Genomic DNA, 24,294 nt, shown 5'->3' with positions numbered 1-24,294 from the left:
CACAGGAACTTTAGTGGAACGATCCTCTACACACAAACTAGACATAATAGTTTTGACGTCATAATATTAGTCTATTTACTTCATAATAATTCTATATATATTAATAGTACAGTAAATGGAAAAATGTTAATTTTGAGTTACCATTCTTTAATGGTAAGCTTAACTCATTCACAGTTCATTCCCAGTTCATTAAATTCTCTTTAATTAAAAGAGATAAAGTAAGTAGATCTTTTTTCAACTTTTTCTCTCATTTCACATGCAGGGTTCCCCTGGTCCCCGTGGTATCCCAGGTCGTGATGGACCAGTTGGCGGCATGGTAAATTTTGCTTTGTTATGCTTAGTGCATCGAGTAAAAAATGAGAAACCTGTTCTTTATTTTTAAGGAACAGTGAGATTTTCTTCATTAGTTGATTAGAATGGTTCATTTATGTGAATCATTCAGAATGATGCTACCTTATTTTGTAATTCATTTCCAGGGTGCACCTGGCAGACGTGGTGAATCTGGTCCTGCTGGTGCCAAAGGACCTCCTGGTGACGTTGGACGCCCTGGTGAAAGTGGTATGCATGGTGCTCGGGTGAGTGAAATTGAAATAACTATCACAGCAATAGCCATAGATGTACAGCATGGAATTAAACGTTTCTTGAATGATATTTATCATTTATTCATATACTTTTGGATTTATTTCTCACTCAGATATACCCCCTAGTTTTTTAAATGCTAATTAATTGTAAATGACATTTTAGTAGAAACCCCCAGAATTAAGTTGAAGACAATAGAAATTATTTCTTTATTAAAAAGTACCATGTAACTTACACATTTTAACCTATCTCCTGATTTTGTAAAAATAAATTTGTCCTCAAAAGAATGTATTTTCACTGATTTTGTTTTTCTTATTTCTTACTTTGGATATGGGCCAGATTTTACTGCCAGGGTGGGCGAGGCTCACAGAACGGAATTCTCCGTTGGCCTCAGGTGGGATTCCACGAGCCTCGTCCGAGTGAGGTCATAAAATTCTGCATATGATGTTCCATTGGTTTTTCTAAGATTTGAACACTGTTAGAAGCAACAAACTTTATTTGGACAAATGTGATTGTTATCACTTCCAATTAAAGTTAATCCTTCAGAGTTTTTAAAAGAGTTTGCACAATGAAGTAAGTGTCATTGAAAATATAAAATAAAGTATCTTTGCTGTATACACGATGGAATGAAATCTAAAGTTGTTTTGCCTCCTTAACATTTATAGGGTCATATTGGACAACCTGGTAGACCTGGCGCTGTGGGAAATCAAGGTGTTGCAGTAAGTTTTCTCACCTTACAGTAATGTGTTACTTTTTCAGGGTCTCGTAGGTAGTGCTGGCATTATAGGTGCTCCAGGCAAATCAGGTCCTGCTGTAAGTTGTTTTTGAGGTTTTCTGCTCCCCATTCTTGACAGCTTATTCAATCTAAAAGTAGGTTTGAATCAAGCATGGCAAATTGCATGGGGATATTACATGACATATGTTGCAGAACATCTAAAAATGAAAAGGCTTCAATTGTTAGGTTTTGCTAACGTCTAAAGTAACAACTCTTTTAATTAAGAAGCAATTGAAATAATTTATTAATATAGGTACAGTAACTGCAAACACTGCGCCATTTAGTGATACTAACAATTACTTATTTATGATGCAATAATATTGCATACTCATTATTATTTAACAAACGCTATGTCCAGTAACCTGAAATAATATTTTCTTTCCATATTGTAATTGAAATTTCCCCCCACACAAAACCTGTACTTCACAATTAATTCAAATATATAATTATGGTGATCGATTACCCAACTCATGTACTTATTTTAAAAATACATGTTTAGGCATAATCCATATATGGTGTTTTGGAATTCAAAATAGTCTCTTAAATACAACATTGCAATCACATATGTATGAGAAGGCACACAAGGAATTCAATGTATTAAAACAGTATTTGGCTACATAAAAGACAAAAAGTCAGAATAACCTGCTTGAGAAAGTAAAAGTGTCCATATGGAAACATTTTGAATGTTAGATTAGAACCCTATTATGCACTGAGCACAAAGAATTCTGAATCATATTAAGAGCATCAGCCATCTCAGTACAATTACAGCAGTCGATTTTGATTTGGTTGCTGTTTTATGTGTTACTGTCAAGTGATCATTAGAGTATTATTAAGATTATAATATCCTAATTTAAATCCCAGCCCCTCAGACCAATACATAGACCAGTAGATTAAGGGTATAAATCCTACTGCAATTCACGTATCACTGGATATATTATAGGAATAATAGTAATTCTCAGTTGTGTTCCCCAAACTACAATTATCTTCAAAATAGAATGTCATCCTTAGAATACTAAAGCGTACTAATGTGTTAGATTTGTGCATTGTAACTATGCCAACTACTATGAAATTACAAATGAATAACCCATGCGGAATATTTACTCAAATGTTTTTGCAATAAGTAATAACATGCATGGAAGTAAAATAATAAACCAAAACACAATTAATTGACTTATATGCAAAAATAATCTCCAGTAACTTGTGAAGAGCATTGTTTCATTGTCTAAGATTGTACATTTTAGGGCCCAGCTGGTGAAGAAGGTCGCACTGGTCCCCCTGGTCCTGCTGGCACAAGAGGTCAGGCTGGTATGATGGGCTTCCCTGGTCCAAAGGGTGCTACTGTAAGTGACAGTTACATTTTCTGTCAGTAAATAAATTCTAAATATTCTGTCTTAACATTTTCTGAGTAGCCTTTACAGTTGATCTATAAATACCTTTGTTGCAAATTGAAATTATTTAGATGATTTTTAAATAAGCGTTTCCTTAAAAACGTTTAATATTTAATGAAATTTAGAAGTATTAATTTATATTATAGCCAAATCCTTGGTGTAATCTAAGAAGCTTAGATGCTTAAAAATAGCTTTAGTTGGATTAGCAGTAAGTGATTGGAGGTTGATTCTATGACTAAGGCAACGCAAAAGATGTTTGCTGGGGTTTTCTAGCTCCACTGTAGCAAGATCTGCCACAGGGGAGTGGCGGGCCTGCTAAAAGTCCATTTACTTTCAGCAAGATGGGGAGATCCCTGTGGCAGGCAGAGCTGGAACTTCCTGGCCGTTGTTACTTTTTGGCGAGCTAAATGTTTAACGCGCAATTGTTTGGGTTGTGGCTGAGTGATTTATCTCTGCCGGTTCTGGCATTTTAACATAACTAAAACCAGCTCCTGAAACTGAATGGCAAAATTGACAGCCTGGGCAATATAAATCCAGAGAACTAGCTGTTATTGTCTCAGTGCCAGAAGTTTGAAACATGGAAAGCAGCTTTAACATCGACTGCACAAGCTCTGCCCTATATTGGCTGGAATTTTCTATCTGTTGGAATTAGTGGGACCCCAACGTGCTAAGTCCCTACTGTGGGAAATTCTGTTGACAACAAAGGAAACCCTACAGTTGGATAATGTCGGGTCGCCTCTGCCATTGGGAAATACGCTGTAGCGGGTGCAAAAAGTCCCATCCATTGTCTGGTATTAAGCCCCCACATTTTGGTTCAGAAATAGACCCTATTTGTCAAGTTAAATAAAATATAAGTTTATTTGAATTAATTTAGATGCATCCAAATGAGATTTTTCAAAATTCCAAAGATTAAAAAACTTGTAATGGGATCATAACTTATTCTTACTAATATATATGTTTTATTTCCTAGGGTGTACCTGGCAAACCTGGTGAGAGAGGCGCTATTGGTCCTGCTGGTCCAAGGGTATGTTTAATGCCATTAGTTCTTCTGTATGAGTTTGAATAGTATTGTTTACATTATTTTCCATATAAAGTCAATGGATAATACACTCAAGCTTTAATGTGTTGTATTTTCCCAGGGACACCTACACTGGGGCCAAATGGAGCCCCAAATCACCGCCCACTAGGAGCAAGACAGTAGGGAAATTTTCCCAGAGGTGGCATCCTAATTGCCTGCCTCTCTGCTCACGAGCTAGTACCATGAGTGTCTCCCAGTGCAGCCAGCACAATCAAAGGGCAAGCATCTGGCGAGCCTGGGCAATCCCATTGGGAAAGGTAGACACTGCTGAGTAACATTGGAGACCATATGGGTGTCTCAACTTGGAGGCCAAAATTTTAATAAAAATTTCAGAAGGGCCATGCCTGTAAGTCTGTTAGAACAGAGTCAAAACCACTCTGGCTAGAACATATGGCCTTTCTTGCTGGCAGGCTCTCAGTGGGACATGGGGCCATCGGCTTTGATAGCTCCAGGGCAGGTCACCTACATGACGTTGGTGCCACCCACAAGTGGCAGAGGGTGGGGGTGGGGATGGGGGGCTCTGCTATCAGCAGTACAGCAAAATAAGATTGCCCTGTTTGTAAATCGGATACCACCCTCCATTCAGAAGGTGGCCAGTGTGACCTTGGAAACTTCTCCAACAGAAATACGCATGTACCCACTCCCTACTATTTTCACAGATCCCCTGTCTCCAAGCCCATCATCACAAGGTGAAAAAAATTCTGCCCAATATATTTACTTAGGCACTTAAAGTAAGAGTGTGCTTTCAAAGAACAATTTAAGTACATTACCCCCAACCCCCACTGGCATGGAAATTCTGCCATGAAATACAGCCATTTAAATTTTAATGTGTCTTCTGAAATTCTTTCCTCCAGTATCTTAGCAGAAATATCAACTGATTTATTTCAGATTGGTTTATGGCTCTACTAACATGATGAACGAGGAGTTTCAGACCATTGTATTAGCACACATATGCAATATTCCATCATATAATTCAAACTGTAGTCCTTTTAGTCCAAAATGGTTATCTCTGCCTTAGCCTTAGACTATTCAGATAATCAAAAGATTCTCAGAAACAGGTAGCTAGACAATACAACACTGTAAGGACTGAAGAAAAAGTATGACAATATCTATTACAATCAAATGGCAGTTTGATGTTCTATCAGGCAATCTGGTAAAAACATGCAATGTGCTTACATTTTAGGAGCCCACCCTTCTTCAGTTATTCACAGGAATCATGTGCATTATATAGGACCTTAAGGAATGACTGAAAGCAAATTGAGAGGAAGGCTACCAAATTAAACAGGGAATTTCAAATTTGACCATAAATGGATTTCGCACTTCAGATCAGCCACGATCTTATTGAATGGCGGGGCAGGCTCGAAGGACTAGATGGCCTACTCCTGCTCCTACTTCTTGTGTTCTTATGGAACTTGCAGTGAATCCAGGCCACATGCCTAAAGCCTCAATCCTAAGGACCCTATCATTTTTGTGTCCTGGCCTTATTTGAACTTGACAGCAAGTTGTAGGAATAAAATAGGTACAGGTTATAGTTTCCAGACCGCAGAAAATTACCAGCGTCCACAAAAAGTGATCCTTCTGATCTCACATAACCTTAGAATAAAATATAAATTTCTTGCCCTGTGAACTTTGGTTAGGCCTCTGGATGTCTGGTAGAAATCTAATTAGTGTGCACACTTCATCCTCATTTCTATTAGCATTACAGTCAGAATCCTAAAACCCAAGGTTTTGGGTGAAAGAGACTGGAACCCTATTTCAAGAATTGCCTGAAGGTTGAACCAGGTGGACAGATTATTGTCCAAAATACTCTCCAGGTTTTCCTCTGCTCATCACTTCTTTCCCAGACAAGGAAGGAATAGCCACCAATTGAAAATTGCTCCCCTGTATGAGAACGTAACTGTTGTTAATATTTTTGATCTGTTGCTCTTCTTAATTAAAGTTCTTTTGAGAATTACACAAAATAAAATAGATCATTTACTACATTTAGAAAAATGCAAAGATCTGTAGATGATTCTCCATTTCTGGAAATGATATAACAACAATTCCTGATTCTTCAACAAATTCAATATTTGAACAGCAGGGCACTGTGCAGGGTATAGAATCACAAGAGTCTCCTAAAATGGCAGGCACAAAATGTAAGTTAGCTATTTGTTCTGAATGTTAAATTCGCCATGAGGAATAGAGACATGCATTAAGTTATGTTTAGCAATGTATGTAATACCACAGACAAGATATTTTCTGATCTGTTTGCTTCTTAGGGTGTACCTGGCAAAGATGGTGAGGTTGGAGCACAAGGTCCTCCTGGTATTACTGTAAGTAAATAATTACAAGCATATTACAATACTATGCCTTAAAATAGTGCTGTATGAATATTAATTACGAATGTTTAATTCCTTATATTTAGTTCATGTTTCTTTATTCTTAAAATGTGGGTCAATCCTAGATTTAAATTACAGAGAGGAACTTGATATTGTATAACATTTTAACCTGATTACATACTAATATTAACAGACTTTAATTTGAAAACATTAAGTTTTTATATAGGCTGTAATTTGAAATTTTCAAAATGTTTTCCTCATGCACTGTTATGCTGGAAGATGTTACATTGCTGCTAAATCAATAAATATATGTAATTGACTTACTAAGATTTTCATATTAGAAGGTTTTAAATGCCAATATTACTGCTGAATAAATACATTTACTACTTTTTATTACCATAAATATTATGTTCATAAATTTGACAAGTTGGTTATACTTTTCACTCAGCAATCTGGACAGTTAAATAATTTTAATGTGTTTTTTCTTTAGGGTCCTGTTGGAGCAAGAGGTGAAACAGGTCCAGCTGGCGGTTCTGGCTTCCAGGTACATCCCTCAAAATGAGTATTCTTTCTTTATTAGATACAATTGAATAAGCTTGTTGAATTATAATACTTTTGTGTGGAGCAGCAGAGTAAAATTACACATTTAAATAGGTAAAGCAATCCTGTTCTTTTTACGATAAACACAAATGGCTTACAACTGATTGGTTTACTAGCCTTAAATTTAAAATCAACTGGTTTGTATAAATAATGGATGTTCAAGCATTTGTGTTAATCTGTGTCTTATTGATATCACACTAAAGATATCCTAGAATCATAAAATCAATCATAGAAATCCTACAGTGCAGGAGGAGGCCATTCAGCCCTTTGAGCTTGCATGAACAACAATCCCACCCAGGCCCTAACCGCATAATCCTGTGTATTTATCCTGATAATCCATGTATTTATCTTGCTAATCCCCTGACACAAAGGGCCAATTTAGCATGGCCAGTCCACCTAACCCGCACATCTTTGGATTGTGGGAGGAAACCGGTGCACCTGGTGGAAACCCAAGCAGACACGAGGAGAACGTGCAAATTCCACACGGACAGTGATTTGAGGCTGGAATCGAACCCGGGTCTCTGGCGCAGTGAAATAGCAGTGCTAACCACTGTGCCGCCCCTCCTCTTCAAGGATCAAAGCTAATGATATGAAAGTACAAATATTCAAGACATTCAGAACAATTAATTCATTCATTCATCTGAAAGTATTAGCGGGAAGAAGTTGGTATTAACAAGTTAAGCAACTCATGCATTCATATCTCCAGCAATCATTTCTGTACTTTTTAAGTATGGTGTAATTACTGAGAAGAATAACATGAAGCGGTAATTATATTACTAGTCTTGTCTGCTAGCTACACATTTTCATGAATGAAGTCCCTTTCAGTTGATTTTGTAATCAAAATGTGCTAATGTAAAGAATTTTTTTTCTGTTATAATAGGGATCCCCTGGTCTGCCTGGCGCAGCTGGAGAGCCTGGTAAACCTGGTAATCAGGTAAGGCAGCCAATTATCCATCCTCTCCAGGAGAGGCAAAGTATGAGAAACAATCGTGTGATCTATATGTTTGAACTTAAATGTCTAATACAAGATTATACCAGTATGAACTTTAAAATAATGATACCACTCCTACCCAGTTTATTGAGCAAACATTGGTCAGAAAAAATGGAATAAACCCACCCATTCACTGGAGATCCAGACCACTTTCATGTTTGGACCTCATTAAAATTTTATTGTAGATAGAGAAACTTATTTGGAGTACTCCCTTGAGCAGACTTCAATGGCATGTTTAAGGACTAATAGTCTGGCCAATTTACTTTAAGTTCTGCTAGGTGGTGCTGGCACATGCACACGTGTTGCAGTATTGAACGCCTATCAGATTCCTATATATTATCAGACCCCAATTTGCATGAATGAATGAGGTTCCTCTGCTTCAGATGGCTATGGCGGCCCAGTCCAAAATCTTGACAGGCCAAAGATCAGCAGGAATAGGGGAATAAGTGCAACCATCACGTGCACAGAGAAATGGAGCTGAAATGAGAGCGACATTTGCCTAATTACCTTCAATTCCTTGAGTTAATTAAATAATGCATCAATAAATCATCTTTTCTGCTATTCTTTATGAATTGAGCAAAGCTAAAGGACAATTATGCTTTCAAATTTATATATTTGTCCTATCACAAATAAACTGTGGCAGTAATCAGCATAGTGACATTCATGTGTTTTAATTGTTGTTGAAAGAATTTCAGGTCGATTTTCGTACTCACAGCTGGATGATAATTTGGTAAGGCCCTTTATGGAACATATCTGATTTCCAGTGCATTCATTTCAACTGGATTAAAATCAGGTGGTCCGCACAATGGGCAGACAACCCAGACAGGAAAGATGTTTCCCTCTATTTCCAACATTCGTACCATCTTTTATTGCTATATGTGATGAAATCATTCATCCATAAAACTTAAGAAATTATTACAATAGCATTCAGAAAAATCTTCATCCTAGTGGTCAAACTTAAGTTTTTTTTAATTACAGTTTGTACTTTATAATGCATTGCATTGTCAAAATATCATACCTATGTCCATGCTTTTTCTCCACAGGGCATCCGAGGTGACGCTGGTGCTCCAGGAGTTGCTGGTACAAAGGTAAGCTTAAGTTCCTTCTGTAATTTTGTATTTTCAGTTTATTTAATTTTATGACATCATGATTAAAGCATTACGGTTCATATTTTGCTCTTTAGGGTGAACGAGGTCCCCCAGGTGAACGAGGTGCTAAAGGTCCCCAAGGTCTCCCTGGTAACCGTGGTCCCTCTGGTGCTCCTGGTACTGATGGCGGAAAGGTATGCTGAAAACAAAAATAAACTCAGCTCAACAAACGATGCCTGTTTTTAAAAATGTTCAAAATGTTTCAAAACAAGGAAGTTGCTTGATTGATATCTTAAAATCTAATTGCAAACAACACAAACGTGTGATCGATTTTATCTAAACTCACTGAACAGCTCATTAGTGAATTTCTGTTGGCTTTATTTTTAAGTTATGACAACACTGCCAGACATTGATCATTTGCCTCCTATCTAGAATTAATTGTAACGCTCTAAAGTTCATTTTATTTTAAAAATTAGAATATTTAGTTTGAATAAATCATAATATAAACAAAGAACAACCCAGCACGGGAAACAGGCCCTTCGGCCCAACGAGCCCGCGCCGCCACATCACCCTACACCTATTCTACCCTGCATGTCTACGAATGGGACCCTACTCAGTCAGATTCAGGGAAGAAATAGTGTCAATTTGGTAGAAACCGATTAGCCTAAGAGCACATCTTTGGGGTGTGGGAGGAAACCGGAGCGCCCGGAGGAAACCCACGCAACCACAGGGAGAATGCGCAAACTCCCACAGACACAGGCCCAAATCCATGTATCTGCACAGCTAGCAGTGCTAGTCACTGAGCTGTTGCGGCGCCCGTCTATCGGTCCAGGATCAAGCACACACACCGACATGAAGTACTAGGCCACTCCTGGACTTCCAAGAGCAGCCCACGCACGACCCGCCGTGCGCATGCCCCTCGCTTGACACGAGGTGGACCTCCACCTGTGGAATAAAGACAAAAAATATTAATCATACAGCCTGCCCTTCCGGTGTCTCCCGAGGTTTAACCCTATTTAATAGCCCCTACCATATCCCTCCATTCTCGTTTCACTCATGTGCCTATCTAACTGCATCTTAAACGAGTCCAACGTTCCTGCCTCCACCACCCTACTCGGTAGCGCGTTCCATACCCCCACAACTCTCTGCGTAAAGAACCTTCTTCTCACCTCCAAATTATAACCCCCCCCCCTCACCCTTAAGCGATGACCTCTCGTGTTCGTACCCAGTCTAGGGAGCAGTCTCTCACTATTAACTCTATCTATTCCCTTCAGTATCTTATATACCTCTATCATGTCCCCTCTCAATCTCCGTCTTTCCAAGGAGAATAGCCCCAGTCTCTTCAATCTCTCCTCGTAACCCAGTCCCCCCATGCCAGGCAACATCCTGGTAAACCTCCTCTGCACCCTTTCCAGAGACTCCACGTCCTTCCGGTAGTAATATAGATTACTATTAAACCAAAATAATCTAGGGTAAGTAAATCACCTGTACTTTTCCTTCTGTCTAAAAATCATGGGTCAACAGACCTTCCCGTTGTCCGCCCCTCACCTGCTTCGATTCCCATGGAGGATGGGCTGGAATCAAAGTCAGAGTTTGCACTCTTGCAAAAGGCAATTTATATATATGTTTGTAGCTTTCACAAATATTATGCTGTGGTAAATCATTCTCTGATATCTAATTAGATGCCACTATATTTTGTGCAAGTCCAGATTCAGCTTGTGAATTAAAGAGAATAAAATTAGGTTTATTGATGCCAAATGAATTGATTTGAACAATATGTATAAAGAAATATATGTGACACAATGGGTCATGAATAAAATGCATTTAATTTAGAAGTTTAGACTTGAGGAGGATATTAAAACCCAAGCTGAGAGTTCGGCAATGAGAGGTAATGAGAAACTCTCCCAATATGTCTCACTCTCCTTTACTCAGGTGTCAGCTAGCTCCTAATATTGGATTCCCATTGTAACTGCTGTGTCAATATAAAATGTATTTCCTTTTGAAGGTGATGGACAGCATTTCTTTAAATTCATGGGGATTGGCTGCAGTTTGTAAATTATAATACAATAAAAACCTCACACAGTGGAAAAAATATGAAGTGAAACCGCTTCGAACTGGCTATATGCCACTAAACTATGAATTCAGCCAGAACTTACAGGGAAAATCTAATCAGTCATTCACAAATGATACTTTCTCCCTTGTCACTGATGTTATTTTCTCACAATTTAATTCTTAAGTTTCTAAACACATTTTTACAGTAGCTAATAGGAATATTTTTAGACGACTCATTACCAAGCCTCTGCTTTGGTATCATCTCCTTTAGCACTTGCAATATTTTTTTGAAATCATTTAAACATATTTCACAGTGGATTTAAAAGGGGACAAATTTATATTCTTCAACTTCTCTTGTATAAGAACTTCAAATTTCATATCATCATCTATCATAGTTAAGTTGTGTTGGTAATATACTGGGGTGTCATGCTGACCGTTAGGGGAGAATCTTCCCAATCCCCCAAGGGCAGCTCTGCAGGCAGGATGGAAAGCAAAATCAGAGATAAGGGCATTGGGTCGGCGCCCCGACATATTGCCATCTCTGGGTGGTCATGCCAGAAGTGGGGTCAACATGGCACTGGCTACCCATCAGGCAACGGTAGGAAGTCAATTAGTTAAATTAAATGCCCAATAGGGGGCATTGATGAGGACACTTGGTATCAAAACAGACCATCAATGAGTGCAGAACCATGCAGCTCCGTGGAGTTAGGCTGAGGGCCATCGAAGCAAGCGGTTTGTAGGTATGAAGGGTTGTACTCAAAGCTGCCACCAATTCTCTGGAGGGGTTTTCCTACTCTAGTGGACTCGGATCTCTTTATTTTCAGTATTTCATTCACACTTCCAAGGACGCTTCCATTCTGAGGTGTCCTTGCAGTTCCCTAGCCCCCTCCACAGAGCCCACCTCTCCAAGTGAGGCTGCACAGCTTCTGGCCATCTGATTGGACCTGAACCTCAGAAATGACTAGCCATCCTTACCTGGAGGTCACCACCCAGAAGGTCACGTGGGAGTGTAAATTACACATCAGCATTGGATCAGGACTTGGAGATGGTGCCTACACCTGAGGATAATCTATCAGCAAAATATTCTGCCCTTAGTTATCCAAAGTACATAACTGAAACTAGCCTCCTTTTAAAAGGGGTTTACGGTGTTACCTGGATTTCTTAGAAGGAGGTAACAAAGGTGCTTTCAGTATTTTTGAGTGTGGCATTGTACTGACTAACTCTTGACAATCTTCATCAGTTGATCTTTATTCCTTATTAGGGTGAAGTTGGTCTTGTTGGTTTGGTTGGTAATCCAGGAGCCCAAGGAGCTCAGGGTATGCCAGGTGAGAGAGGTGCCCCTGGAGCCCTTGGCCCCAAAGGTGAAAAGGTAAGTTGTTTTAAATATTGTGAACCTATTTTGGAACAGTCTGCAAATGTCTTAAAAGCTTTCCCTTTTTAAGGTCCCCTAGCTTCCAAGTACATTTGTAGTGTTGGCTTCTTTAGCCTCCCCCCCCGCCCCCAACTCCCATGCCCTGCATCACCACTGCACCAGTATCAATCTAAATAAAAACTGATAAAATTTACGGATCTTCTGTGCTTCATGCGAGAATCTTTATAATGATGTCTCATGCTGTGGTGAGAACTTTCCATCCATTCACACCAGTGGGATCTTCCAATCCCGCCACTGACATACCCCACCACAGGATTTTCAGCAGAGAGAGGTGCATTTGATGGAAAACCCCATGAGACCAGAAAATTGTCACCAGCCCATGGTAGGCTGCTTCCTGCCACAGCAAAACAGTTGGCAGGTCGCTTGGTAAATCCCACCCAATGTGTTTCTATTATTTAGTTTTGTTTTTAATGATTTAAAGGATACATTAATGGTGGATGTGTATACAGAGCAACTTCAGCTCATGGAGAGAGCAATAAAATATTCCAACAAAAAAGTAAAAAATTAGTCGCAGTTTAAGATAATGCTTTAAAGAATTCATTGAGGTATTAAGCAACAATATGTGTTGTTATTTCTAATATATGCACCACCCTTTAATCAATCTAACTTATCATGCATATTTTTCTAGGGTGATGGAGGTCCAGCTGGTCCTCAAGGAAGTGCAGGCGTGGATGGCCCACGGGTAAGAGTCCCATAATTTATTGCATAAATTTAAGCCTTTAATACTGCTGTTTCTGTAAGTAAACACAATCTAACCTTGATCTTGACTTGAGCTTTGTATTAACATTTGATATTTTACAGGGTGCTCCTGGTCCTGCAGGTGCTCCTGGTCCCAGTGGCCCTCCTGGTGATAGGGTAAGTTTCTGAGCAATGATCAGAATTACTATTCTTTCTATTAATATTCCCATTGCTGTCCTTTATTACTGACATCAGTATCACATTGTGCTCATTAGTGTTCCAAATCAGATATTCTTTTCATAATAGTTTTCATGTCTGTACCTTTTCATTAACATCATCAGTTGACTTCCTTTCTTTTCAGGGTGAATCTGGTGCCGCCGGTCATTCTGGTCCAGCTGGTCCTCGTGGTGCTCCAGTAAGTAGAGAACACAAGCACAACTGGGAAGATTAACTTCGACTGAGATCTTGTACTTTATGTTCTTCCAAGTATTTTTGTCAATAATGCAATAGAATTTCTGGTGTAATTAACAGTACTAGTAGTGACATTTTAATAGGGCCACTGTTTGAGAAGGAGCACGGACAATAAGATTATTTGGTTTGATTTTCCTCTGCCTAGGGCGAACGTGGTGAAGCTGGTCGTACTGGTCCTCCTGGGTTTGCTGGTCCACCTGTAAGTTTCAAAACTTTCTCTTTATTTGAATTAGTTCCATTTTGTTTCAAATAATTGCCTTTTTCTTATTTAAACCTTATTGTTTTCTCATGCAGGGTGCAGATGGACACTCTGGAGCTAAAGGTGAGAAAGGTGTTCCTGGTGCCAAAGGGGAAGTCGGTCCTGCTGGTGCTGTTGGTCTACCTGGTCCCGCTGGTGCTGCAGTAAGTATTCTGATGTAAGATAAAGAGTGATTCTACCTTCAATCGTTTCAAGTAATTCTCTTTATACATCCAGCTCATGGTTTAAAATAATATAAATCATTTGACATAAAAATGGGCAGTGATCTGGTTTAATGCATCCTTGTCCAATTTTCTGCTGCCACCCCACTCTTACTATAACTAAAGCAGCAGTAAACCAGAGGAAAGTCCTGCCTGAACGGTCCAAATTCGAGGACAGTTTTGGTCATCTTTAAGATATTCCTGACATTGAAAATGAAAGATTAGCTGGGATTATGATCCTAAGGACTAGTTTGCGCAGAAATGAATTGTTGAAAATGCTGAAGGGCACAATTTATTTTAATGACAACATACTTGTGCAGCATATGATTGAGGTTGCTATCCAGACAAACATTTCATTTTTTTATGCCTGCCTCAGTTTATTTATGTCACTTAACCTGACATAATCAGTCTTACATGATCCGAAGAATTTGCAAAATGTTTCTAAATAAGGCATTGCCCATTTAGGACAGAGCTGAGGAAATAAAATTTCTCTCAGAGGGTTGCGAGACTTTGGAATTCTCCCCTTCAAAAGGTGGTTGAGGCAAAATTATTGACTATCTTTAAGGCAGAGCTAGATAGATTCTTGATAACCTTTCACCCCTTTGCTTATCGGCGGGGGGTAGGCAAGAATGTGAAGTGGAGGTTAAAATCCGATCAACTGTGGTTTTATTGAATGGCGGCAGAACAGGTTTGAGGGACCAAGTGGTCTACTCGTGCTCCAAGTCCATGTGTTTGCTTATAACTTAGAAATGGTTCTTTTGGCAATAAAGAAATATTAAGTGAATATTGCTCATTGGCTTCAGCATTATTTTGTACATTTGAACCCCACAGTTTTACTCTTCTTTTTAATACCCAATTCTGTGCACACAATAGTAGATGTAATATTAGCTATGTTAGTCTTGTCCAGCACCTTTGTAATGTGGTGAGCATTCACCTAGGATATGAAAATTGTACCTATCACCTCAGTACAGCATTTCCGTAGGCAATCTCACTGCAACAATCATGGACTTAGGGCTTTGATGAAGGAAATAAGGGCATGGAAGAATACCACTGACAAGGCAGAGTAGTACCCTTAGATCAATATACTTGGTGTAGGGGCCAGACAGGGTAGAGACAGAGAGATTGTTTCCAGTTAGAAAGGAAACAAGAACTCGAGGGCACAGCCTCAAAATAAGGGGGAGTCAATTTAAAACAGAGTTGAGGAGGAACTTCTTCTCTCAAAGGGTAGTGAATCTTTGGAATTCTCTGCCCATTGAAGCAGTAGAAGCTACCTCGTTAAATATACTTAAGTCACAGGTAGATAGATTTCTGATCAATAAGGGAATTAAGGGTTATGGGGAGCAGGCGGGTAAGAGGAACTGAACGACTATCAGATCAGTCATGATCTTATTGAATGGCAGGGCAGGCTCGAGGGGCTAGATGGCCTACTCCTGCACCTATTTCTTATGTTCTTATGTGTGCCAGGCAGGGGCAGAATAAGTCAGCAATGTTGGTGTCTGCAGCGGAGCCCCTAGTGATGCATGGCATAGCCATGTGAAGGCTGCCAAAACTGTTTTTCATCCAGAAAGGCTAGGCTTTCCTCTCCAGCACTATCATTAGCAGACATTTGGTGGGCAGGAGTTCCACTAGCCTGCCAGACTCAGCACTGACCCCAGTGAACTTTCTGCAGTTAGCTTAATTTAGGTCTATTAAATCTATTAGATGGTGGCCTTATGACACTGATAAGTATTCCTGGGAACTCATCACTGAAATCTTGTTGCTGCGGAGTTGCACTACCTGAAACAATTTAAAGAGCTGAGCAATATTCCCAACAATTAGCATGCAGCTGTTTCCATTCTAAACCACAAATTTCATGAATAAGAAACATTACATTGAACAACCTTCTCTCCATTAAAGTTGTTGATGCGGCCATTTAAACATTCTTGCTCATTATTTACATTTTAATGTATCTGTTATTAATGCAAAAGTTTCATGAGCTATGATAGCAGAAGGTGCAACTGCAACTAAACTTCCAATCCTACTTTCCTGCCAAACAACAATGATACAATAAAATCTTAATATAAACATGCTACGCAAGTTCCCTGGGAGGTGACCACTAAATCATATAATTCTAAGCTGGTAACAGCAAACTAGCTGCTTATTTGGTCAATAAAACCCCTTGCAGTTCATATGGAGCTTTATATTACGCATATGGAAACAGATGTCAAGATGCATACAGTGACTCCTACACCTTTGAGAAATAAGTTGCTTATATTGCCTTTTTGATGCTGCTAGTCAATTGAGAAAGGAACTAAATTATTGGCCTGGCAATAATTATTTATCATGGCTGCGATGGATCTGAGTACAACAAATTGGTTCACATATTCGCAGTGCTTGCCAGGAATATCTCCAAGGAACAGTAATTCCGATGAGCTTTGGTGTGACTGGCATGCTGTATGAAGGTGTACTGCAGGCCTTCAACAGGGGATGATTGAAGTTTTGAAGAATCCAGCACCAGGAATCTGCAAGGAATAATACATTTGATGCTTCAGCTTCTGCTTTCTTGCATTAACTTACCACTCAAGCTGCCCACTGTCATTTTAAGCTGCTCCACCTGGAGCCAGTTGTGCCGTAAATGGCACACTGAATACAGTTCCACTTGTTGCTTTAAAATGATCACTTGTCCACTCTGATTTATTCTGAGCAGAGCAATTACAAGAATCAGCATTCAATCCATCACTTGGCAAAGCAATATCACAGAAATGCGCAAATTGAATTTGAGTAGCCATTATGCAAACATTAGTGCCAAACAATATTACCATGAGGAATCAACAAGATATTACCTGCTGGTCACTTCACGCTGGGTGTCATTTTGTAACAGATAATGAAGATAGATAATACGTGTCTGCTGCAGCAATCAGAAAATGACTTCTTTGTAACAATCTCATGCATTACTTGTTATCACAAAAACAAAATCTAACCTGTTATTTATATTTCTCTTCTCAGGGTCCTGCTGGAGTTTCTGGCCTACAAGGACCTGTTGGTTCTATTGGACCACCAGTAAGTTGAATAATAATTGTATTGCAAATATTTCATTGAGTCAAATGGGATCACATTCCATAGAGTATAGAAAAATAAGATTTCATAGCAAAGTGAAAAATTCTTAAAGCTTTTGAGAGAATAGTTGTAGGTTGTGGAGTGGTAAGACTAAATGCTTTTCCGAATTCCAATGATCAAGCTGAGAAATGTGACTTGGTGTATAACCGGCTAATTTCAACTAATTGCTTTCCTTTTTCTAGGGTATGACAGGTTTCCCAGGTCCAGCTGGTAGAGCAGGCGCACCAGGTCCAGCAGTAAGTATTTTGTTCTACTGTTTAGCAATTCACTTTGACACTGACACTGTGGTGAAAGTGATGCAGAACATTCAAGTGGCTCAAGTTAATGTTAGCATTAATTCGTGTGCATCGAGCAATATTTGTTTCTTTCAACAGTAATAATTTCAGTGTTTAATGCTCTGAATGAAAAATTGAGACTGAAAGTTAATGTTGCAAGGTCAAGACCATTATCCAGTACCGCTCAGTACATGGATGGTAATTTTGTCAATTCTGATTAAGGGGTAAACGTGAAACATTAACCCTATCTTCCTTTTTCCACGATGAATTCTGATCTGTTCAGTGTTCCCAGTATCTGTCTTTTTTTTAATTTCATAGTTATTGTTCCCTGTTTTAATTATTCCTTTTGTTAAATCATCATAGAAGTGATCATGCAAATTTAAGATCAGATTGTAAAGACTTCCAGATTTATCTTTTGACATTGTTATATCCATAGAGCTATCTATCAGAATATATCCCACCAACATTCATACCATAGCAGAAGACACCTATGTGTGGTTCTTGGAATGCATATTCTGAAAATACATCATAATGCAGACTTTTGAAGACTTTGGCAACAAGGAAGAAACATGTTTTCTATTAGAGAGTGAACAATAGAAGATGTGTTATATCAGAAGGCATTAGAAGAAGTAATCAGGAATAGAAATATAGGTTATTGTGATTAATACATTGCACTTTGATAGGGTCCTGCAGGTCCACAAGGTCCTACTGGTCCAATTGGTAATCCTGGCCCACAAGGTCCAAGAGGTGATACAGGTCCACAAGGTCGTCCAGGTTCAGCAGGTCCACTTGGTCCAATTGGTGCACCTGGAGAAAGAGGTCCATCTGGTGAATCAGGCTCTGCTGTAAGTTACTTTGAACTAGTAGTAAAATAATGTTATAATTGATATATAACTTTATTATTTCCATTTCTTCCTTCGATCAACATTCTTACTTGTTCAGTTCTGTTAATATTTCTGTCCAGGGAGCTCCAGGTCCTCCAGGTCCTCAAGGTTTCCTTGGTAATGTTGGTTTAATTGGTCTTCCTGGTTCAAGAGGTGAGAGCGGTCTCCCAGGTGCCCCCGGTCCACATGTAAGTGTAACAGTGCTCAATTACACAGTGCCTTGCATGAGGTGATAATATATTAAAAGCTTGAATGTTGTTCAATACCTTTATTATTCAGAAACCTAAGTAAAAGAGTGAGTGAGGAAAGAAGGTAAATCAAGAAACTATCACCAGGTGCTAACAAAATTGTGTTTTTAAAAGCCAAGGATTCCCACTGAGAAATTAGTCATGGAAATTTATCCCTCAAGTATGCCAGCAAAATTCCAACAGCTTGAGAGCAAACTACAAAGAGCAAAATATTTTGGGCGAATTGCTCCAATTTGGGTTATTCTTCCACAATGGTGTTTTGGAGTGAGTTGTTGTTCTTTCACATTCAACTAGTGCAAATAGCACATCCCGAAAGAAATTGCACAAGGGTTAAAAATGCCCTGTTCTTTAATTTGTAAATAGGTTAAAAACATGGAATTTTTGCAGCAAGAAACAGCATCCCCCTAGTGCAGAAATCAGAAAGTTGCATTTCTGATTGTCAGTCTTCATTTAAATAGAAAGAAAATCATTACCTTAGGCCTGCAGTTCCTTAAAATACTGCTTACATTCTTCCCTGGGGATACCAAAATATGGAATCAGACTTTGCAATTACCCTTTTAAAACATTTATTTCATATTTATTGTCGTTATCATAATTATCCAAAACAGAAGGGGCACTTTTTAAATTATTTTGAACCTTTCTGATATTGATCAATACATCAATCTGAAGTCTCAAAGTTAAAGATCAGAATAGCTATTTTAGATGCTTCCAATATGTGTAGCATTAGAATTTGTTGTTAAAAGGTGTATAAAAAGAATGTTCCACAAACTTAACAATCAAGGGATTCATTTTTTAGAAATATACTTATTTAGACTTTCACTAATAGACATTGGCCATAGGCAGCTATTTAAAAAATTATCCCTTTCAGATACAAAATGTATCAAGGTGCTACTCGTCATAACTCCGACAGAGGACTGACGAGAGCCCATGAGGAAACCAAGCAATCAGAGAAATATACCAGAACCTCTGCAGAATTTCTTTAGGAAGTGTTGGGATACTGTTCAAGTTTTTGAAATGTTTCACTTTCCATTTAAGATTTGTCTTGCTCAGATAGTTCTGCTATGTTAAATCTTATTTCACTGTTTTTATTTCTAGGGTCTGCCTGGTCCATCTGGTCGTGCAGGAGCTCCTGGACCCCGCGGTCCAGCTGGTCCAGTCGGTTCTGGTGGTTTGACTGGTCAAAATGGTGAAAATGGCCGTGATGTAAGTGAATGAATCAGTTACAATTGTCGGTATTATTGTAAGTGAATAAACTATACAAGATTACATGATCTTTTCTCTTTGTTTCTTTTGCTTTTAAGGGAAATCCTGGTCGTGATGGTCCCCCTGGACGTGCTGGACAAACTGGACCTAAGGTATGTGCAGTCCTGACTTCTATCCTCCAGTAAAGTCAAAGCTTTTTGGCCTAATGTCACAGCTTCTTCAATGATTAATTTTTTTCTCTCTCTGTTTTTCTTGTTTTCAGGGCGAACGTGGTGAGCCTGGTAGGGTTGGCTCACCTGGTCCACTTGGTCAACCTGGTGCCCATGGTCATGCAGGTCCTGCTGGCAAAGCTGGCAATCGTGGTGAGGCCGTAAGTTTACAATTTTGTTTTGCTCTCAAACAAGGAAGTGCGTAATAAGAGATTTAAGTCTTAAATTTTGTAATTTAGAAATAAAAATACTTTTTTGTTTCCTTTTACATAAGGGTCCTGTAGGTTCAACTGGTGCTGTTGGTCAAGTGGGTCCAAGAGGTCTTGCTGTGAGTACATGTTCAAACAGCTGTAATATCATTCATGTTGAGAGAGTGGAAAGGTTAGATGATTTAGGCTTCAATATATATCCCTCTACGCCAATGGAAACAATCATTTCATTGCTACTCTGGAGATTAAAAGGATTGGAGAACCCATTATGTCAGATCTTGCATGCATGGTGTTTTATGGAGCTTTTCCAGAAGAGCACAGAGACATCCCCACCCACGATGAAGTCACAACTCCAACAGTGGCATGATAATGATGTGGGAATGGACATTTCCAGCTCTACCACCTCATTTGTTTCTCCAAACTTCAAAACACGTCAACAGAATTCCTTTCAAGCTGAAGGGCTTGACAAGGCAAAAAAGGGCTAACAAGTCAGTGTCCTTGTACTGCAGATGCAATTGGATTGTGCCTCTTCCTGCTGTTCTTTAACTGCAAAGTCTTGCAGCTAAACACAGAACCGTAGCTTCTGTTTTCACCCACTACTACCAGAATTAGGGGGTCCTCATTGTAATTTTGTTCTGTTTTCTTCACGTATGATATCAACAACTAAGTAAATCTATTCATCATTTGTAGGGCCCACAAGGTCCACGTGGAGAAAAGGGTGAAACTGGTTTTGCCGGTGTCAGAGGCCTGAAAGGATTAAGAGGACCTGGTGGCTTGCAGGGTCTTCCAGGCGTTGCTGTAAGTATTTTCTAAGATTCTTGAACATTCCCCACCACCACTCCCCCCCCCAATCCCCGACCTTTGCTTTTCTCTATCATTCTCTGTAGAAAATTCTTGATTAATTTCCTTTCCATTCTAGGGTATTTCTGGTGAAGCTGGTGGTCATGGTCCTACTGGTCCTTCTGGTCCAAGAGTAAGTGAAGAAACAATTTTTCAGATTTTGATTAATAGGTCATTTTCAATTGAGAACAATCCACTAATAATAAATTAAATGGATGTGCTCATTCTTCACAGGGTCCAGCTGGCCCTGCCGGTCCTCATGGCAAAGATGGTGCAGCCGGACATCCTGGTCCTATGGGTCCTGCTGGTCATCGTGGGCGTCCTGGTGATCATGGTCCTATGGTAACTTGACATTTATAAGCCGATGGTGAAATATTTTATATTTAAGCACACAGGCCACTTCTCTAGTGCCACAATGGCATTGCGAAATAAGACATTACACAGGATTGTATTGAATATATGGCACAAAAACAGACAATGCCAATGTTAATGGTTCCCTCAAGCCTTCCATATTTTCCTCAGCTAGAAATCTAATCAGAACTATCCCCTCTCCCTCTTATACTTGTCTAGCTAGCCTTTAAATGCATCTATCATATTCAGTGCAACCACCATTTGTGGGATCAAGTTTTCAAAAATTAATTAATCCTTAAGTAATCAAGTTTATTTTGAATCCCCAATTTAGTTTCTTTGTGACTATGTTTTACTGATGGCTTCTAGAAATTCTCTTTCCCACAAAAGGCAATTTTCTTTCCATGTTCACCCTGCCAGAAGAAACGCAATCTGTCCATCCTTTCCTGAAATGCTTACCCACACACTCCTGGGGTTGAGGGAGGATAGTGTAGTCAACCGTTAATGGCCTCAAACAGCTTGAGAAGCACAAGGAAGAATGGTTTAATTCTATCACAGTTACCTACAATTTAGTTTGTGAATTTGGTAAGAGCTGTTTCAGTACATTCAGAGAGGCAGAAACTTGATTAGAAGATTCAAACATGGAGAGCAAAAAGAACTTGTAAAAGGTATAGTAGATGCTAGGACAATAGGGGTGAAAAGCTTATGTGTTGAGAAGAGATGTGATAATGAAAAATTTTAAGGAGACCAACAACCCTTGAAGTGAGAGAATGAATGAGAAATTGGCTATGTTTGCATCCCATTGGCAACTGAAAATCAAATTCAAAATTTCTGTTTGGGTACTCCCTTCCTTGTTAGGACACACTTAACTTGCATGTGTCCAGTGGAATAAGGCAAAGATTAATAGGCTAAGGCATGGGAACCCTGAGTTGTACCCTTGGGTATTGATGGAGCTTCACTACCTAAAATCACTATTTCTCAGGACTGAACCTCTCCTCATTGCTCATCACTCCATCTACAGATCATTAGCTTGCAGGGTATACAAGATGGAGGAGGAATTTTAGGTGCAAATGAACTAGATTGACTGGACAATAAGACTACCTTGAAGCACTATGGCTTTTCATGTTCAGGTATTTGATTACCAAGTTATCCACGGACAGCTGAACTTTCTCTACAGGTTAAAGGGGAAGATAATTATTAGTTGCTACTTGGTCTACTGTCAAGAATGAGTTTCACTCCATTCTAAGCTCTCCTATTGCTGGACATATAAAGCAACATTGTCTAAATAAATGAAAATGATCCAAATGAATTATCTAAAACCATTGTGAGGAGAATTGTATGATAATAACAGGGAATCACATTTAAGTAATTTGTCACATAAAGGGAGTCAACTGAAAATAGACAAATGAATTAAAACCTTGTCTCTTTTTAGGGTCCTCCAGGTCCACCCGGCCCTCCTGGTCACCCAGGTGTGGCTGGCAGTAGTTATGAAGTGAGCTATGATCATGAGTATTACAGAGCCGACCAGCCAACTGCAGTAAGAGAGAAGGATCTTGAAGTTGACGCCAAACTGAAAGTTCTGACCAATCAAATTGAGAATATTCGCAGCCCCGAAGGATCAAAGAAAAATCCTGCTCGTTCATGCCGTGACCTGCGATTCAGTCACCCAGAATGGAAGTCCGGTACGTTCATGAACAAAATTACTACATAATTATCAATATTTTTCAATTCAACATTTTTTAAAAATCATTAAATATATCATGTAGTCAGGTACATAATGACCTGGAAGGTCATAGGGTTAAAGCCTGATCTGAGCTGAGTGAACTAATTCAGCTCCCAGGGAAAGGTTATAATTGGCTCCCAGGGAGGATAAAAAAAAGCCAATATTCTACTTCTCAATTGCTTCTCAGTGAATCCTTTCTGGCAACAAGAAAGTATGCCTCATCATTGTACTTTCCCACATTTAGGTTATTATTGGATCGATCCCAACCAAGGGTGTATCATGGATGCCATTAGAGTTCACTGCGACATTGTATCAGGCGAAACTTGTATACATGCCAACCCAGACATCATTGAACGCAAGAACTGGTGGAATAACAAGATTCCCAAAGAACAGAAACACATATGGTTTGGTGAAACTATCAATGATGGTGTCCAAGTAAGTCCAATTCAGATTTTTGTAGGTAAGGGTAGAACAATACCCTTTACAATAAACGTTAATGCAGCATATGGTATAGTACTTGAAATGTTGGGAAATAGATATCTTATCTTGAATCTCTTTGTTCCAGTTCACTTACAATGATGAACACATTACTCCATTTGTTATGGGTACCCAGCTGACCTTCCTGCACCTTCTCTCCAATGAAGCCACACAAAATATCACCTATCATTGTAAGAACAGTGTAGCATATATGGATGAGGAGACTGGAAATCTGAAAAAGTCAGTTATCCTGCTTGGTTCCAATGATGTTGAACTCCGAGCTGAAGGTAACAGCAGATTCACTTACAGCGTTCTGGAAGACGGATGCACAGTAAGTCCCTGTTACTTGTCTTAATACTAATCATATCTAGATACACTAATTGTGCATGTCATGTAGTGACCAAATGCATTATCTGCTTGCGCACATTCTATTTTGGCTGTAATCAGTAGTGAAGCATCAGAGCTCAATGAAGAGATTAAAAACTCTGATCTAAATTGTTACTGCAGTGAATATATTTACAATACTCCTAACCAATGGCCTTAATAAGCAGCAGGCATAAGTGGCAATACAGCAGCCTATAAATTACCGCACCACACTGATTATATATTCCAGGTGATATATTGCATGTGCGTAGCCTAGTCAAACCTGGACTAAAAATATTGACTATGTGCAATGAGTTGCATTGACGCAAACAGGTGCCAGAATGTGGCACTAAAGGAATTTCACAATAACTTCACTGCAGTGTTAATACAAGCCTTATTTATGACTAACAAATAAAATAAATTAACTCAGATTTTACAAGGAACATGACTCCTAACTCTGAATTTGCGGGAGATATTTTCAAAATAAAATACTACTTTTCTTTATCTTCC

The 24,294-nt window shown here is 39.1% G+C and overlaps 1 protein-coding gene across 1 annotated transcript in view; it reads left to right on the top strand.

Annotated features, from left to right (window-relative positions):
- col1a2 (collagen, type I, alpha 2) overlaps window positions 1-24,294 on the top strand; it is a 373,471-nt gene that overhangs the window by 346,361 nt on the left and 2,816 nt on the right. Inside the window, exons 20-49 of the mRNA XM_080207925.1 lie at window positions 263-316; window positions 477-575; window positions 1,339-1,392; window positions 2,596-2,694; window positions 3,713-3,766; window positions 6,079-6,132; window positions 6,629-6,682; window positions 7,619-7,672; window positions 8,773-8,817; window positions 8,913-9,011; window positions 12,131-12,238; window positions 12,930-12,983; window positions 13,103-13,156; window positions 13,341-13,394; window positions 13,596-13,649; window positions 13,745-13,852; window positions 16,895-16,948; window positions 17,188-17,241; window positions 17,964-18,125; window positions 18,245-18,352; window positions 19,508-19,615; window positions 19,714-19,767; window positions 19,878-19,985; window positions 20,099-20,152; window positions 20,724-20,831; window positions 20,953-21,006; window positions 21,108-21,215; window positions 22,654-22,903; window positions 23,189-23,379; window positions 23,510-23,752. Of these exons, the coding sequence (XP_080064051.1) occupies window positions 263-316; window positions 477-575; window positions 1,339-1,392; window positions 2,596-2,694; window positions 3,713-3,766; window positions 6,079-6,132; window positions 6,629-6,682; window positions 7,619-7,672; window positions 8,773-8,817; window positions 8,913-9,011; window positions 12,131-12,238; window positions 12,930-12,983; window positions 13,103-13,156; window positions 13,341-13,394; window positions 13,596-13,649; window positions 13,745-13,852; window positions 16,895-16,948; window positions 17,188-17,241; window positions 17,964-18,125; window positions 18,245-18,352; window positions 19,508-19,615; window positions 19,714-19,767; window positions 19,878-19,985; window positions 20,099-20,152; window positions 20,724-20,831; window positions 20,953-21,006; window positions 21,108-21,215; window positions 22,654-22,903; window positions 23,189-23,379; window positions 23,510-23,752 (2,754 nt within the window). The remainder of the gene's footprint in view (window positions 1-262; window positions 317-476; window positions 576-1,338; window positions 1,393-2,595; window positions 2,695-3,712; window positions 3,767-6,078; window positions 6,133-6,628; window positions 6,683-7,618; window positions 7,673-8,772; window positions 8,818-8,912; window positions 9,012-12,130; window positions 12,239-12,929; window positions 12,984-13,102; window positions 13,157-13,340; window positions 13,395-13,595; window positions 13,650-13,744; window positions 13,853-16,894; window positions 16,949-17,187; window positions 17,242-17,963; window positions 18,126-18,244; window positions 18,353-19,507; window positions 19,616-19,713; window positions 19,768-19,877; window positions 19,986-20,098; window positions 20,153-20,723; window positions 20,832-20,952; window positions 21,007-21,107; window positions 21,216-22,653; window positions 22,904-23,188; window positions 23,380-23,509; window positions 23,753-24,294) is intronic.

The sequence above is a fragment of the Carcharhinus amblyrhynchos genome, chromosome 2 (assembly GCF_965287045.1).
Source record: "Carcharhinus amblyrhynchos chromosome 2, sCarAmb.v2.hapA, whole genome shotgun sequence".
In the NCBI taxonomy this organism is placed as follows: Eukaryota; Metazoa; Chordata; class Chondrichthyes; order Carcharhiniformes; family Carcharhinidae; genus Carcharhinus; species Carcharhinus amblyrhynchos.
This window is presented reverse-complemented; position numbering and strand designations above follow the sequence as displayed.